At 39.1% G+C, this 18,169-nt stretch overlaps 2 protein-coding genes across 5 annotated transcripts in view; one reads left to right on the plus strand and one right to left on the minus strand.

The window, feature by feature from the left end:
* LOC143033928 (insulin-like growth factor-binding protein-related protein 1) overlaps positions 1-5,270 on the plus strand; it is a 32,281-nt gene extending 27,011 nt beyond the window's left edge. The window contains exons 4-6 of the mRNA XM_076199588.1: positions 1,137-1,280; positions 3,789-3,962; positions 4,699-5,270. Coding sequence (XP_076055703.1) covers positions 1,137-1,280; positions 3,789-3,962; positions 4,699-4,730 — 350 coding nt within the window. The 3' untranslated portion in view covers positions 4,731-5,270. The remainder of the gene's footprint in view (positions 1-1,136; positions 1,281-3,788; positions 3,963-4,698) is intronic.
* Positions 5,271-7,490: 2,220 nt separating this feature from the next.
* Cdc42 (Cell division cycle 42) lies at positions 7,491-18,125 on the minus strand. Of its 4 annotated transcripts, XM_076199603.1 has the most exons (6): positions 17,990-18,111; positions 12,337-12,540; positions 10,127-10,252; positions 9,935-10,007; positions 9,720-9,829; positions 7,491-9,431 (listed from the first exon to the last, which is right to left on the minus strand). In XM_076199603.1, the coding sequence occupies exons 3-6, from the start codon at positions 10,229-10,231 to the stop codon at positions 9,144-9,146; spliced, it is 576 nt and encodes a 191-aa protein (XP_076055718.1). In that variant the 5' UTR covers positions 10,232-10,252; positions 12,337-12,540; positions 17,990-18,111; the 3' UTR covers positions 7,491-9,143. The 4 variants fall into 4 exon arrangements, with proteins under 4 accessions (XP_076055718.1, XP_076055717.1, XP_076055719.1 ...); XM_076199602.1 differs by lacking the exon at positions 12,337-12,540 and having other exon boundaries at positions 17,990-18,125; XM_076199604.1 differs by lacking the exons at positions 12,337-12,540; positions 17,990-18,111 and adding an exon at positions 17,727-17,863.
* Between the last annotated feature and the right edge of the window lie 44 nt (positions 18,126-18,169).

Consider the following 18,169-nt stretch of genomic DNA (forward strand, 5'->3'; position numbering starts at 1 on the left):
CTTTCAGTTTAGTTTCACTCATTGCCAACACATCCATCTTTCTCCTCACAAACATACTGCTTATCTCTTCATTTTTACTCTCATCTCTAACATGTCCACACGCATTAAAACACCCAAACCTTAGGGTTCTGGTTGGAAAACTCCTCCTAGACCCTCTTATGATGATGATTGGTTTAATGTCACAACCCCCTCCCCCCCTATTGGGAGGCTAGGACAATGCCTCTTACAGTGGATGTCTTTGTTTTTTAGGAATGCACCCTTTGAGGCTACAGAGAGTAGGATGTCTAGTCCTATCCCTGTCCCATTTTTGTCACCTTTTACAAATCAAGCAGGAACAATTGGTGGCAGTGTTCTTCTTCCCCACCACAGGCTTTGGTGAAAAAAAGAAATGAGCATTCAGAGAAGTGATGCAGGACAGTATTAATAGTAGGGGGACAGCATAATGGAGAGACAGTCTTAATATGATAAAGTATCCTCATTTCTCTATGAACTAAGATTTCCTCTATCACAGACAAAATTATGTGTGGCTCTGGTCCATAGGGGTGCCCCATATAGACCCTAAAGTATCAGCTGCATGCTACTGAGCAGCTTTTAACCCCACAATAACATGCAGCTAATACCCCAGATGGGGTATCAGTCTTGTGGACTCTTCTAGTTGACCAGCATTAGTGTGTACATATACTGTATATATATATATATATATATATATATATATATATATATATATATATATATATATATATATATATATATATATATATGCAAGAGTGACCACTGGTAAAGAAAAACTAAATGAACCAAAGTGCTTTTGTATTATATCTTCAGTGCAAAATACATGTAGACCTATTTAGCATTGAAGATGTAATACAAGAGTGCTTTGCTTCATTTACTTTTTCCCAGTGGTCACTCTTGCATAACTGAACCCAAGTTACCAATGTTTCTTATTAGTATATATATATATCCATCCACCCTATAAGGGTGAAAAGGCCTTTTGTTATATGCATATATTCTTTCATACTGTCAATTTTTATATATGTATTTATCTAGTTGTAAATATAGTTTTGTGTTAGCTTTAGTTGGAAAATAGTACCACAAATGACCTATCTTGTAAAAGCTTGCATGATGTCTCCCTCCAGCACCAGTGATCAAGACACCTCCCAGCAATGCAAAACGGCCACTTGGTGGAATCATGGTCTTGGACTGTGAGGCTGTAGGTTACCCAATTCCAGAACTGTACTGGCTTCTCCACAAAGACGATGGCTCAACAGTCAAACTGCCAAGTATGTCACACTTGTACCACTTCATCTGTCTATATTTCCTGTCCCAATACATAAAGAATTTATTGGTAGGAGAGATTATGGGGTTTAAAAATCTGATCTAGCTAAAACTCAAGTATTGCAATTGATCATATATCAGCTTTTATGTGTATTTACCTAGTTATATTACACAGGAAGGGAGCTATGCTCGTAGTGACCCGTCTTTGTATCTTTCAGCATCAAGTTTTTTCTTAAAATCTTGAATAGTATTTGCACACACTGTTTCTTTGTCTAAGTTATTCCATATATCCAGCACTCTGTGTTTGCATGTATGTGAAATATAAAAAGTAAACATAAATCAGTTTAACTATGCCTAGAAATGTATACAGAAGACTAGATCAAATAAGAAAATGGAAGGGGCCAGATTATTTTAAGTAGCATATGGGGCAAGTGTGAAAAGAAAAAAAATATATTAGTGGAATCTTATGTACTGGTGCATGCCAAAGACAAGTAAGAAGGAGATACATGGAAGACAGGGGAGGAAGGGTGGGATGAAGGAGAAGAGAAGGATGAAAGAAGAAAATGAAGTGGAATGGAAGTTCATGAAGGGAATGATGCGAGAAGGGGAGAAAGCTGTGAAAGATGTAAATTTACTAATTAGGGGGGGGGGGTGTCAACCTATCACTCATTGTGGGATCAATACTCCATGGGATCAGTCCAATCCCCATAATTATAATACATGGGGTGGTTGTGATTAGTTTTATTATCTTTGTGTAGAGAAGACCACTGGGAACTTGTTGCCCCAGGTCTCTATTGCAGTATACCCAAAGCCCCAAGATATCCAACAGCAGTCTGGGTTTAAATATTGCAGTGTTGTTGGTCTTTTTTTATGTAGGGCAGTGTAATTGTTCTGTGTGCCTTGTCCATCTAGGTCTGGAACCAGGCCAGTCACGTAATGCTATGATTTCAATGATGGGTGACCTGATCAAAGACAGGCCAATATAATTAATTTAAATGTATCTAGGGGTGTTTGTCATAGAATGAAGTTGCTTTGTCTATCCTTTGATAGTTTTAAAAGGATAAGTTTTTTTAAGTGTAGTTCCTAAAGCATAAAGGAGGGTGTTGAAAGGACTAGGAGGGAAACAGGTAGTAATTAGGGAAGAACAGTGTGGGTTCAGGAAAAAGAAAGGGTCTCTAGATAAGATTTTCATAATAAGACAGATGTACAATACATTTTTGGCAAAAGATGAGTGTATATTTTGGGCTTTTATGGATTCAGAGAAAGTATATGACAGGGTTGACAGAAAGATGTTCTGGGATGTATTACAGATATATGGGGGAGGGTGAAGTCTAGAAGTTAGTCAAAAGTTTTTACATAGTAAAGCTCATATGAAGGTAGAGAATGGAGAGTGTGAATACTATGATGTACTGGTGAGGCTTCACCAATTTTGTGCAGTCGTCATGGTTGTTCAACACATGTACTGATGGAGTAGTGAAGGTGGTAAACACAGGAGTGATGTGCAGGGGTTTGTTGCTGGTAAATGGAAGGAAGTGAGAAGTTAGCCAGTTGTTGTTTGGAGATGACACTGAGTCAAAGGAGAAGCTAAAGGAGTTTGTCTGAATTTTGAAGGGTATATAAGGGGATTAAACTAAGAGTAAATATGATAAGATCTGTCAGGGGAGAGGATGGCAGTGAGTTGGAAGCAAGTTTGAAAGAAGAAGCTGGAGGAAGTGGAGATCTTTCAAGTATTTAGGGTCTCATGTAGCAGGGAATGAAGTTGAGGAGTAGAAGTAAATTACAGAGTAAGGAAAGCAAGTAAATATATGTGGGGAGGTAAGTGAAAAGTGTGAGAAATAGGTATCTATTACAGAGAACACTGTGAAGAGAAGAAAGAAGGATTCTTCTCATGACACTATATGGATATATGAAAAGAATGAGTGAAGAGAGACTAGCAAAAAGAGTGTGGAAGATAGATGTGAATGAAGTAAACTTAAGGGATGACTGAAAATGAAGTGGATGGACAGGGTAAAAGAGACATAAGGTGCAAGAGGAATGTCTGTCGAGCAGGCAAAGGATAGATCAAAAGATAGGTGTGAGTGGAGGGTTGTTGTGATTGGATGATAAAGTGATACAGCCCAAAGGGATTTCTTCTTGTTTGCTTTGTAAGTTTTTGAGAGGATGAGGGAGGAGTTGGACTTTACTGTGGAGGTGTTGTATCTTGCTGCATTGTCTCTGACTGGAACAGCAGGCATGGTACAGAGATCTTCATCCAAAACAAGATGGAAGGGACAATAAATAAATTTTGAATAGGTGAAGGGTGGGTATATACCAGGACTTGACCACTTACCTTATATAGGAGTCTTTTGGTGCATGCATGATGAATGTCTTTGTGACTACAATTAATTTTTTTCCCATCCTTTACACCATTAAATTTAAGACCATGTCCTTAATGATGTCATTCACTGACTTCTGAGGATTCAAATCACTGACCTCTGGTTTGTAATGATAACTCATTCCACTGATTATTTAAGGTGATGATTCAGCCATAGCAGTACAAGTGCGTGGTGGACCAGAACGTTTCATGGTGACTGGATGGGTGCAGATCATGCGGGTAGACAAGACCAACACTGGATCCTATGCCTGTGTGGCCACCAACTCAGAAGGCGAGGCACGTGAAGTTGCCAAGGTCACCTACTTCTCCCGAAGTAAGTTTCTCTTTACTTACACTTTTTTTTCAGCATATATTCATAAAAGCCTACCTCTTTGCCTCCGCTAATCAAATTTGATCAAAATATATGAAGTAGATCAAAACTTAGATATTCATTTATGCTTCTTATTGGACTATATCCTTACATAAGCTAATCTACAAACTCATGCATTTGTTCAGAAAACTTTTTTTTTTTGCTTCAAACATAACATAGTTGTAATAACCATTTTCAACAATTGTCTTTTCATACTTGTGTCATACATATTCATTCAGACTTAGATCAAATGATTGGGTACATTGAGTACAACTGGATAACCCTCCCCTTACCAAAGGTACAAGGGGTGCTACAAAGAAAAAGAGAGGGAAAAAAAGGGCTTAGTGGCAGGTATAATGGTATGGAAGAGGATAGGTTGTTACCCATTCCTTGCCAAAGGAATACTAGATAACAATACCCATTGGTATCAATTAATCCATTGTTCCAGACTTCTCTTTCTAAAGACCTATGGCTCCCAGGTAACTAAAATTAGGAACAGCCACTGGATAGGCCCATAACTCATGCAAAGAAGAAATGCTGTGTGGGAAATGTGGGAAATGTGTGGGAAATGCTGTGTACAGTTAGGGTGGGAGAGCCATTGGTAGCTACAATAAAAGAATAATTCCCATTTATTATGAAGTGGGTCAATTATAATTTTTTCTTATTTTCAGTTTATACAGTTATACTTTTTGTTTTGCAGAGGAAGACGAAATGAGTGTTAATGACCTCTGAAGCCTTCCACACACCCTTCCATCAACTCCCAGCTGAGACCACCCTTTCTGCAGAGTTATCTTGGAGGACCAACCCAGCCTTCCAATTCCCTAAGAGTACAATTTACTAAAACAAAATAGAAAAAAATATATATTCTAAAAGATTAGGTCTTGTCATTATTGCTGAAGGGTGAAACACTCGGGGGCTACTTAAAACAGCAAACAAAATATTTTCCAAAAAGATGGAGTTTCAATTTTAAGATCTGAGCACAATTCATATAATTTCATCCCCATGAATGTCATGTTTTGTACCATGAGACTGATCTCATGTGTGATGGTTAACACATGGTGCTAGTACATCTTAACTCAAGCTGCAACATGTCTTCCATTTCAAGCCATCCTATGTTGCAATTTGAGCTACATGAATGTCATCGAGTCACTAGGCTAAGGAACTGTAAGAAGTATTTACACTGGTATCAGATGTTTGGCTAATTAGGCTTAAGTGTTTTGTTTTACATAACTTCTGTGTAGTATGCAATAAAACTGTAGGCATTTGTTAAAAGTTTGCTTCACTTACCTTGTTCTAACAATGCTTTATCAAAGCATTGACTTGCTATTATTAATTAGTGCCTAGAAACTATGGACTGAGTTGACTGTGAGGTACCTTGCAAAATAGCTTCTTTAGATCAAAGTGTACTGTCCAACCAACCCTCTCTTGCAGCACATCAACAACTCCAGAGTAAAACTTAGGAGGTTGGACAACCATGAGCTTCAGAGTCTAAAACATTCTCTCCATATTTAACCCATCTATCTTTTACTCTTATCTATCTCTTGTGGCAGGAGAGTGAGTGGAGGTGGAGGTAGATTGTAGATTGAGAGAACCAAATGCCTTGGGGAATTGAAAAGTGTAATGAGAGATAAACTTTTGGAAATGGATGCTAAGTGGAGATTGTATGAAGGGGTGATTGTGCCAACAGCACTGTATAGGGCAGACATGGATCATAAGAGAGGAAGAATTTCAAATGTGTTTGAGATGAAATGTCTGAGAAGTATGGTAGGGATTAAAAGGTTGGATAGAGTGAGAGACAAGGTGAGGAGGAGAGCGGGGTCAGAAAAGATGGGAGATAGGGTTGATGAGAGTATTGGGATGGTTTGAATGCATGGAAAGAATGCATTAAGAAAGATTAGTAATAAAAAGTGTGGAAGGCAGAGGTGGATGGAGTGAACATGAGGGGCATCCAAGGATGAGATGGATGGATGGGGTGAAAGGGGCATTAAGAGGGGGATGTCTGTTGAAAGAGAAGACAGAAGATAGGGGTGAGTGGAGAATGCCTCCGTATGGATGATACTGTGATGCATGGGAGTGAGGGGAAGGGGGTTTAGGGAGTGGTTGTGTGTGAACAATAATTTGATACAACCCAAAAGGATTTCTCCTTGTCTTCAATGTTTCTGCATGAGATGTACTTTTTTTACAATTAAATAAAGCAACCTTGCTATGGATGAGCTGTGTCTTGCTGCTTTGCTTCTGACCTAGGGCAATGAGTGAGATACAGGGATGACCTGTTATCCCTGAGGAACTAAGATAGGAGGGCTGGTGGATGAGAGTGGAATAATGCCTTTTGACTTTGGATACCTCCCTGGTAAGAGGAAAAGAACCCTTGGTATTCTTACTGTATTGTAGTGTTGATGCAAGGAAAGGGGTAGGGAGTGGTTGTGTGTGGATGATATTTTGATACAGCCCAAAGGGACTTCGTATTTTCCACATGAGGGTACAGAGGGGTTGTAGCCAATTAAGTGAAGTGGCCTTTTTGTACTGCTTCTGACCCAGGGCAATGGGTGGGAGACAGGGATGACCCATCATCCAGGAGGAGCAAAAATGAAAGGGAGGTAAGGGTTGTGGATAGGAGTGGGTGTATCCCTTTCGACTTGGGTACCTCCATTATAAAGAAGATTGCTATGAGCCACCCTAATGAATTTTTTTTTAAATTCACCAATTCCAGCCACATTGAGTATTACAGTATATTCCAAGTTGAAACAAGTACAATATTTTTTGTCACACATAAGGTAGAATGAGAATAACATAAAAGGACAGGACTCTTGATACTGTGGGGTTAGCTGTACTGCCCCTTCAGGGCAATCACTTGAAAAGTAAGAACTTCTAGAGCTCATCTACCCCCATTATCACACACAATTGCCAGAGGGTTTGGGTTTCAACAGGAAGAATGAAGTTATGCTAAACAGTAAGTTTTGACTGGCTGGTATGGTCAGAATTGTTAGCTGCCTCACAGCACCAGTTTCCAGGTGGTTAATCCCAGTGAGCACCAAAAGTTGGTAGTCAGGCAGCAGCTAGTCTTCCTCCTGGGGAATTAGTGTGAAGGAAAGTCTGGTCCCCTTTCACAGTGCCTAAGTATACTTTCAGTCTGTCACAACCTCACTTTGCATTGATTTCCTTAGTAGTAAACCTCAGGGGGTCTTCACATGTAGATGGCAAGTTACCCTTCTTTCTGGAAGGATAACTACCCTCTCCACCTATGACTGAGGGGACATACAAATCTTAACCTTGCAAATGCAAAGATCAATGTTAATTTGATTCTTGATAGGTATATCTACTTTTCTGAGATTTTCTCCTGTACCTTCATTTACTTTTTTGAGTACAAAAGGTAAACTTTTATTTTGGCTAATACCAGGCAATTTTATTCAGTTTGTGAAAACAGTCCTATCTCATTGAAAATAAGAAAAAGTACAACACCCATTCTTCAATAAATAGGAAATGAAAAAACAATTATGATCCAACACAATTTATTTGTTACGCCCTCTCATAAATATGAAAATTTTCCTATCAATCATCAGGTAGTGTACATCTTTGTTATCACATGTCACAAGAGCAGGAACAGCTTAACCGATGACAGCAAAAAACTGCTAACCAATAACTGCAAGACCAGCTTTACTTATGCCTGCAGGAACAACTTAGGCCATATCCTGCAGGAACCTCGACTGTGCTTACAGGAACCGAAGACCTGCATGACCTGCCTGAACTGGGAAATGTTCCTACGTGATCAGCAAGCCAACACCTGCGGGAACCTGTACCCCAAATATGGGTGAGGAGAGACGAGGCTGACGGGTATGAGGGTGTTGGTATGCAATGTAGTAGTGGTTTGGCACCAGGTTCAAACCAACATACTTGCAAACACAAAACAAAATTCAACCAAAAAGTATTTAAAATTGGTTGGTATTGAATCCAACAGCTTGAGCATCAACATTGGGTCATCCCATTCTCTAGGGGAAGGTTCAAAATTTTGTTTTCCTATCAAGAGGTTAAATTATATATACCTTTATTTTTCCTACTCAAATTCTTTGTTTTAAATGAGCACACACAAAAATGGCGATGGCAATCTTAAGATCAGAAGCTGTACCTCATCTTTGGGATTAACACATCAGATAATTCTGTCTCAGGCACAAGGCAAGTAAATATAAAAAATTAACAATACCTATAAACTCAAAGGATAAAAGTCTAGATGACCAACTGGCTTAAGCCAGGCAAAATTATCTAGACTAACTTTTTTCCTACATTTGCACTAATATTGTTATAAAAAGAAGTATACTGGTTTATGATGCAAAATATTTAGGAGTCCACACAGTACAAGAAAAACGTGATCGTCTGAGGCAGTTAGACTAAGAAGGTAAGCTCATACAAAGTTATTTCTTTCAAGTTCTCAGACAGAAGCTATGGGACTACATTCTGTACATAAAAAGGTCCCACAGCAAATTTATCGAAATGCAAAGGCTATAAGGGAAGGAATAACCTGGGCTATATTTTTGTGTTCAAAAAAGATTTGTGGTTATGTAATTGTTTTATATAGACTTCCAGGTTGTTATGTGAACTGTAACAATCTGGAATTAATTTCTATTATAAACATGAAAGTTTGCTAATATCCCCACACAATAATCTTGTAATCCTGTTTCCCATTATTATCTAGAACCTAGTGGAAGTTGCATTGTCCCACTGCCAAGAGCAAGTGTGGCTGCAGGCGATGTTTGAGGGAGGAAGGAAGGTGGGAACACAGTGTGGAGGGGCTTGCTTACAGGCCCTTCCCCCCCAATACGAGGAAACTTCCTCCATATCCACGTTTGACAGTGTCGGACTGCCACACAGATTTTCTTGTGCTTTCTTTTTTTCCTTGGCTTTGAGTTGGCCCACCTGCAAGCCTCCCTTCATTAAAAGAATCCTGCACACACAACTTGTAAGGCATCCATTGTAGATCTGTACCAGCACCCAAACCTGACTATTAATACAAGGCCTGGATCAACAGGCCTGTGCCATTTCCTGTATCCATCAACTAGTTTTGATTCTCAACAATGCTTTCGCTCCTCTATTGCCTTGTTACGTGTCTGTGAGGGTGTGAGGGAGGCACATGGGGCTGCCAGCAGACAGCATCTACAGGACAACACATCTCCTTCGTCTCTGGGGCTCTGGAGGCTCTAGGGCTGCCAAGATTGCCTCATCAAAGACATTCTTTAATCCCTTTTGGGTAAGGGCTGAGCATTCCACATACTTAACTGCCTTCAGTTCCCTGCTTAATTTGTCACCTTGCTCAAATGAAATTGGCTTCTGCTTGTTCTTAGCTAGTTTCTCTACAGTTGCAGCATCATCCCTCAGGTCAATCTGAGTCCCTACCAGTAGGAAAGGGGTCTTTTGGCAGTGATGAGTAATTTCTGGAACCCACTGAAAAACAAAAGTTGTTTAGAGCAAGCAAACACATTAGTTCAAATCATTGTCATATTCAACTTGTGGAAACCAATATAAACATGCAGTATATAATTGCTTAATGTCTACTTATAACTTTCCTTGTACTACAAATGCATTGCATAAATATACATAAATGGAGTTCAGGACGGCAAATTTATGTTGTCTTGCAAAACAAAATATCTATCAAAGAACAATATGGTTACATTTAATGATGTAATTAGCTTACAAACAAACGACAATACAAAAATAAAGATTCGCCTTTACCTTTTCTTTTACATTTTCAAATGATGATGGGGAAACTACAGAAAAACAGACAAGAAATACATCTGTTTGTGGATAACTTAAAGGTCTTAGCCTATCATAATCTTCCTGACCTGGAAAAAGAAAAACAATAAAAATGAACCATTATACTTAAGATTGGTGTCACATTTAACTTAAAGCAATGCTCAATGAATACTTGAGGTAATACATTCACTTACCAGCTGTATCAAAAAGACCCAATGTGTACGGCTCTCCACCGATCATAACCGTGACAGCATAGTTGTCAAAGACCTGGCCAAAGATAGCAGGTACAATTATCAACTACCTTACAAATATTTTGGTTTTATTTATCTACATCACAAAGCACTAAACAACCTTAAGTAATATAGCCTCCTACCATTCTCACTTACCGTGGGCACATATTCTGAGGGGAATTTATTGGTAGTGTATGATATGAGCAGACAAGTTTTCCCGACTGCTCCATCTCCAACGACAACACACTTGATTGTCTGCATCCTGGACTAGCCCCCAGCCAACTGCAAAAAATAAATAAATAAATAAATAAATCAGCACAAAACAAAGAACATGTTGCAGTTCAGACAGACAGACAGACAGACAGAGAGAGAGAAATATTATTGAAATATTCATACTGGGAATACTTTCATTGATAGAATATAATTCCTAATATACATACATACATACATATACCAAGGCTTTTTCCCCCTTTCAAGGGAGGTAGCCAAAAAGGGAAAGGCATAAAAACACTCCCACCCATTTCATCCCTAAATACACTCCACACCCTTCCCACCCTCCCTCTCATCTGAGCACCTCCTGGATGACGGGTCATCCCTGCACCTTGCCCACCGCCCTGGGTCAGAAGCAGAGTCGCAAGACACATCACATCTACAGCAAGGATTCCTAATATGAATACTTTAAAAGGTCAGTGGTCTCCAGTCATATCCAAACTTATGGTCACAAACATCATCAATTGGCATCTTTCACCTGACCCAACACCACATGACCCCTAGGTCATTAATCAAGTAAGGGTAGGCATACTTTAGTCATTCCCTGCCACTTTTCTTTTTTGTAACAAGAGTGCTAAATAAGTATAGCACCCTTCTCTCATTCTGTACTACTGCAGAGGACTGCAGCTTAGTTGAAATATATAGATTCGCCATTTCCAGCTTTTTCTTCTGTTCCAACTGTGGTTTTAGTTTTGATATATGTATATATATATATACACACACAATTTTTTAAGCACCATCATCAATACCTAGCACATCTATCCTTGTGGACAATCATGCCAAATAGGTTGTTGCAGAGGTGACTTAAAGGAGAAAAAGGCAACAGCAAGGAGAGTTGCTTAACTTCTTGAATACAATGATGCCTATGTATGCATCATGAGCTATGAGTATGGTATATGAGGATGCCGGTGACATCTTCCTGATTATACTTTTGTAGTTGTAGTTGAAGCTGAGTAACCCTCGTATTCTGTTACATTATATTTATTCAAGGTGAAAGAGAATGAGTATAACTGCAGTCACTTCATATTTTGTAATGCACGTATATTTGATTTGTACTGAAGAGGTTAAATTAGCATTCCTTTTCAGGGAGATAATCCTAAAATCATATACAAAATGCAGAGATATAATACAAGGCAGCAACAAAAATGGTCCCCTGCCTAGCTGACATATGAAGAAAGGACATACAAACTGGAGCTGCAACACCTGAAGGAAGATACGACTGTTATCTTCATAACCACAAAATGCACACATTACAAAAACATCTTGGGCTCACACATACTCGTACATGCATGGACATTGAAAAAAATGTCTTGGGGGTTTCTCTCTCTCTCTCTCTCATGGAGTTCAGGGTATTGATTAGTTTTGAAAGCAGGTGGCATAAGGTTATTTTATGCCACCTGTCTTGCAAGACCACCAAAAGCAGGTGCCCATAAATGCTGCCCCAGGTCACTCTTGCAGGAGACCCATGACACTAGGCAGCTTGCAACAGCCACTGGTGTACAAGTAACTCAAGGTAGAGCAAGTTGTCTAAGTTAAGTGAAAATGGGGCAGCATAGGATGGGGTGTTCAGTTTTCTGTATGATGATTGCATCTGGGGCAATTTGGTTCTGTCTAAATATTGGTTAGTGGCCTAAATGCAGTTGTGCTTGTTTGTGAGAAGGACTTCTTGGGGTGATGTCTGGGAGGGAGCCATGCAAGTATGGAGTTTTGGGGATTAGTCTAGGTGTGCTTCTCTTGTGATGTTGTGTGTATACTATTTTTAAAAACATGCAGGATAGTAGCTTATTATATCACAATAAGGTTAACATTATTAAGGAAATAGACCATGTCACTCCAACACCTTTCTTTCACATGCACAATAAATCATTCATACACTGAACCCTTCTACACATCAGACCAGACACAATAAGTCATGTCTAGGTGAAGGCAGGCAGAGGAACACTCTTGGTGCTATGGCTTTCCCAAAGATTCCCCACTGAAACAAGTTGGTTATTCTAATTGATGCTTCTATCCTTGTGGATAATATCATACCACTCCAGCACATTACTTTGATTTTACATGCTGGTTTGGTTGGCCAAGGGTGTTGGGGTACTTACTGAGAGGGTAGCAGGGTACCTTCACAGTTGTGTCATCTACAGAAGAACAACGATATGGAATCCAGTCTTCAGCCAATGGGGCCTTTCGCAGTGAGCAAATTGCTACCAGACACTGCCAGATTTTGTAATTCTTGCCGGAAAATAAATACTTTTTTGGGGAAGTTTTATAACCTTACAGAGGTGTATCGTTGTACATTATTGTGTCTGAAATTTAAGTCAATTAATTTCATGATTGCAAACAGCATATAGCATTGTTTGAGCCTCTATTTATAATCACAGATGATATTTGTAAAACAGCCTATAATTGTATCAAGCCAAGCAATTTGTCATTTTCTACCAACTTCAATGGACGTATACTGATATATACTTTCATTTGAATGCACCAAGCAATAAGCAAATCCATGTAATGTATCGAAAATATAATTTTGCATCGAAGACTTAATTTTTTCGGTACAATAAACTTTGTCTTAAGTTATATATATTTATTTAATCTGACGTGCAGTTTGCCACGGCACACGTAAAATTAGTCATATTTGTTTGAAAATAGCTCCCAGCAGATCTAAGAGGATATTCTTTACAAAAATGTCGTTAACTTCGTACGTCCGCCACCACTGTTATTTTTTATCTCACCGATTATCTTCATATACAGGACGTGACAGTGATATCCATTATTTTTCAACACTCAGATAAAATGCACAAACCGAAATCAACATCATCTTATTTTTACTGCTCATAGTTACTTCAGTAAAAACAATTACCTATCTTTAGTTTTACCTTATAATTAAATTAACAAAGCCTTATCACACACCAGTAAGTAAAAATTATAACATTATGATCACCCCTTTGCCTCGTGAAATCCGAGACAATTGAAAATTCTAGCGCTAATAGGAATCTACGAGCCTGACTGCGAAAGGTCCCATTGATCTAACCAAATTATGGCTACTTGGAAAAGGTGATTGGTACAAGCAATGCGAGTTAGTATTGGATCCACATTTCCAAGCAGTATAGCATGCATTTTTTTAGGTCAAAGAACACAGCATAACTATGCACTCTATTAGTGAATGCAATGCAGATTGTCACTTTGCTTGACAAAATATCTGTAGGGTTGCTTTTAGCTTGAAAGCCTGTCTGACTAGATGATGCAAGAAAATTATGCTCCAGATGCCATGAATTTGTGATGACATCTTGAAAAATTTTATCCGAGAAAGTTGATCTATTTCATGGTTTGGGGAAAGTATGGATAATAATTTCTCTATATGGTTCAAATTATGCCTTCCATCTATATCTGGATTTAGGTGTTGTACAATGTCATAGTGAATGTCTAAGCCTACAGCTATTATTATTTTAAAGCTGAAAAAAGATTGAGATATTCTGCTTCTGGGAATGGTCAGTTGTAGTGTTGTACTGGGTGTGGTGCAAGTCTGGTGTTGTGACTTAACAACCAGTGTAGCTCATGGGTTATGTAGCTAGATGTTAGGGTCAGTGCATTTTTTCTCTTTCCTTTTCATTATTTTGACTAGTTGGAGAGGTGAGGATATGATTTGGCCACTGATTTTGACAAGAGCATGAGTGTGTCTTGTTGGAAATCTTATGAACTTCCCCTTATTTAGCAAACACGTTTGGGAGGGGGACTGGGGAAAAAAAAAAAAAAAAATGTACCATTTTAGATGAGCATGATACTATAAGAGCAATTTTTGAATTTGCAAAGGAAAAGGACTATTCAGGTCGCTGGGGTGGAGGGGAAGCCTGTGAGGGGTTTATGTAGGAAGTCGTCACTCAGGTGGGGAAGGAGGGGCCCGAGTGAGTTTTAGTAACACAGGTGAGGCATAAGTAGGAAGTTGTGAGTGATTCACCAGTCTTGGATCACATGGACTTCTGAGAGAGCTATTACCCTCCCAGATGTACAGCTCAGAGCTCATATGGACCAATCAAAGGGTAATGCAGGAATAAAAAATGGAGAGTTGAATTTGCAGTTGAAAATAGTACAATTGCACCACCAAGCTGCATGTATGTTTGTTCATGAAACATGTGGGTGGTTTCTTCTGGTAAGGCAATTCAGGTTGTGAAGTTATTAATCTGACAGAAATCCTTCAAAGTGTCACTCCATGTGCAGCCATCCTATGCTATACTTAGCTATGTGCACATGCAGCTTTGGAGTGACTGCTTTGCTATCTTGTGTGTCCAAATCACTGGCAATTTATACAGCAGTGCAAGCATGAATAATTCGCTGTCATATATGAAACAAGGTCAGACATTTTTGAATATGCAATCTCATTTTGCATAGTTGGGGTTGTCATTAATCTATCAATACCTACATACCAAAACCTTTTTCCCCCTTATAAAGGAGGTAGCTATGTCAAAGGCACATACCCCCTCCCACTCCCCTCCACCACTCTTTCCTCCCTCTCATCTTTGCTCCTCATGGATGATAGTCACCCCTGTATCCCACCCACTGCCCTCGGTTAAAGCAATGTAGCAAGACTACTTCACTTAATCGGCAACTGCCCTCTCCACCTGTTTTCTTATGACAATGATGTAATTATTTCTGTCATGAGGAAGATCAGTTCTTCCTCCATCGCCATTGCATTTTTTCCATGTGTATATGTGTGGAGGGGGGTTCTCTAGTCACAGAAAGGTGCCATGGAGAGCTGGGCAGGGAAGTATTCAAGGGCTTATGATCTTGAAAGAGCTGCTGCTTCCTCCCATTATTTTAGTTTTACCATTGTTGTTCTTAATACATTTTGGGCAACCTTAAAGGGACCTAGCTCTCCAGCCATGTTGGAGTGAGGAGTGGTGGTATTAGAGGCTCATATTTGGAACAAGTAACTGAAAATGACTGACAAGGTGCACATAAATTGACAATGCTTGTGTTTGCAGTGAAAATGGCTTTTGCTACATTTCACGTGAAAGTTACTGTCACAAAAAAAAAGTGCACACTTACATGGTATAACACGAGAAAATTAAATATAAATTTTGTAAATTATAATACATCACTGTTGCTTTTTTCTTGGCAGAAATCAATGTCAGAAAACATTGCTAAAACTCATACAGGAACCTGTGAAGTCGCTTCAACTCCCTTAGATGCCAACTTTGTTTTGATAGATTTGGAAGTTGATGACAATGACCCTGATGCCATCTAGAATTACAGGTACCACATTTCTAAATGCAGGTTAGGTTAGGTAGGTTGTTAGATTAGAATAGACGAATTTATCATACTTTAATTTCTTCAGCCTCTGCCAAAACATAGATAGCTCCTCACAACCAATGTGACCAAGTCTCTGTTTATAGCCTTTAGCAACCTTTTCTACTACTAATTTCTGCCAAGAATAATGTATATTACAATGACCTATTACAATTTATAAAATCAGTATCTAATTTTCTATTGCTATATCGGATAGGTGTGCATTTAAAAAAATTTACCAAATAATTTTTCTGCTGACATGTAAACCCTGTATCATTCAATAACACTGATAAGTGATTATTTTCTAGGCATGTGTGAGCAAAATTTGACGCAGCCCAAAGGGATTTCTCCCCGTCTTCTCCTTTTATGCATGGGGGAACGGAGAGGGGGGGGGGGTCGCCGATTTAATGAAGCGGCCTTGCTGTGGATGTGCTGTGTCTTGCGGCACTGCTTCTGACCCAGGGCAGTGGACAAGGTGCAGGGATGACCCATCACCCAGGAGGTGCTAAGATAAGAGGGAGAGTGGAGGGGTGTGGAGTGTATTCAGGGATGGAATGGGTGGGAATGATTTTATGCCTTTTCCATTTTGGCTACCTCCCTTGTAAGGGGGAAAAAGCCTTGGTATATGTATGTATGTACCAACAATTATGCCTCTCACATCGGGTGCCCTCTAAAACATGTAACAAGCATGTCAGGTCAAATTATTCTGAAACATGCAAGCAATAGAATTCTTGTTTTTGTACTAACCAAGCAATTTGCAATGGAATAAAGGTGGCAGGTCACTTGTTGGCAGTACGGCACAGTGATTACATGTCGGCAGATAAAAACTTTCCTCTATGGAGTGATTATCCTCAACAATGTAGCACAAGTAATTTTCACCACAAAAACTAGCATTACATTAAATTACATGCTGCTAGTTGGTCATTTTGAGTTACTTATCAGTTTTTAGTATGACCGTAATTCCTGTTCCTGTACAAGATGACCACTGGCCCTACACCACCACATAAGGGGGGGGGGGGTTTAAGTTGTGGCTTCTATTATCATCTACTCCCACAGGCACTAGGTTATAATTACTCACATCCAGGACCACAATCTGCTCCACTTTCTCCTCCAATGCAAAACATGGTAAAATAAATTACCAACAATCTATCTTATCACAAAATGTTCAGATTACCTAAAGTCTGTATAAGGGGTTGTGGATAATTAATCTTGCCATGTTTTATGTAGGAGTGGTAGGCCAGCAAATCGGGTTTCTGGACAGGACCACTCACAACTGCATTCTAGTGTCCCTATCATTACTAGACTTTTATATATGTGAAGAACAAAATTTGGTTCTATTCCAGTATCATGCAAATACACTTTTCAATTTTTTTTTTTTTTTTTTGTCTTTGAAAGACCTATTCTTTTCTTTGAAATGGGTACACTAAGTTGTTTTGCTTAATTGGGTTAGGTTACATTAGATCGAGTGGTATCAGACAACCAATTTCTTGTTAAATATCAGTGTTTACATGATTCTGGAATATCACCCAAAAGTCATTGTTGAGGACTGGAGGGAAAATTTGACAGCGAGTATAAGGTCAACCTCTTCAGTCTTGACAACTCCCAAATGAGAGGTGAACCTAGGGTGTACCATGGGGATGTGGTTGGGCAGCAGTTGGTTTTCCACTTCAAATGCCCCATCTTTGAGTACCTTGGTACCCTGGCTATTCTCACAATGTGACAATGGAGATAAGATGAAGAGAACTGAAAGACCTTGAAACAAGATTCATAACAAGCACAAGGCACCTGGCTAAGAAAACCTCATCCCCATTAAAATCTATATTGTCGAGACTGTTGCGAGTATATATATTTATTCCTATATCCACGAAACTGATGACACAGTTACAATAAATTGGGTAACATAAGTGAACATTTTCCTATCACTGGAATTAGTACACAACTATTATAGTTACAACCCACATAATACAGAGATTAAATCAACACTTTACTCCTCGTACCGCCTAGTCTCCTTACCAACAGAGAACGTGAGCATATCGGGCTGACTGAGCCTGTGTCAGACTGCAGGTGTCTGTACGGGCCTCGCCCTCCTAACGTACCCTTAAAGCACAGCACAACGATATGTATTTATCATTTCACTCAGCCGTGAAGCACTTTTCATCATACCACTAGTAATAAAAAATATTTTCATTATATCTGCAACATTCCTCACTTCATAAATATTTCCCATATTTGCTCTTCTAACTACTATTTCGCAATAACTTCAGTCGAATTTATGTTAGATGTTCTAACGTCAGCTGCTGTTTATCGGCCATCTTGGGCAGCCGCCACCTTCCCATAACAATATTTTGTAGCTTGTACTATTTCTGTCTTCACGATTACATCCACTAATTTCATAGTTCGGTATTTGCTCTCCACACAAACCTCATCATTTTCGGAACCCTTGAAAGGGTTAAATCTGTTAACTATCCTTACCAGCTGGGCGTTGCACATTAGAAATCTCCTGCTGCCCTCTTGTGCACAAACTTGGAATTATATAGGACGATTGAAAGTGATCCACATGAAATAATCTTAGTAGAGATTTTGCAATATCTAACACATTTTACATATTGGTATATAAAAAATAATCTATATTATAAATAAAAATACAACTAA

This window comes from Oratosquilla oratoria, chromosome 16 (genome assembly GCF_046742065.1).
Source record: "Oratosquilla oratoria isolate Oo_2021 chromosome 16, ASM4674206v1, whole genome shotgun sequence".
NCBI classification, from domain to species: domain Eukaryota; kingdom Metazoa; phylum Arthropoda; class Malacostraca; order Stomatopoda; family Squillidae; genus Oratosquilla; species Oratosquilla oratoria.

What these genes read in the sequence shown, in the direction of transcription:
- Cdc42 (XM_076199602.1), bottom strand. Translation starts at nt 10,231, where the DNA reads ATGCAGACAATCAAGTGTGTTGTCGTTGGAGATGGAGCAGTCGGGAAA. An exon ending in CCTCAGAATATGTGCCCACG is followed by an intron (nt 10,008 to 10,126) that starts GTAAGTGAGAAT and finishes ATCTTTGGCCAG; the next exon opens with GTCTTTGACAACTATGCTGT. An exon ending in TTGAAAATGTAAAAGAAAAG is followed by an intron (nt 9,432 to 9,719) that starts GTAAAGGCGAAT and finishes TTTGTTTTTCAG; the next exon opens with TGGGTTCCAGAAATTACTCA.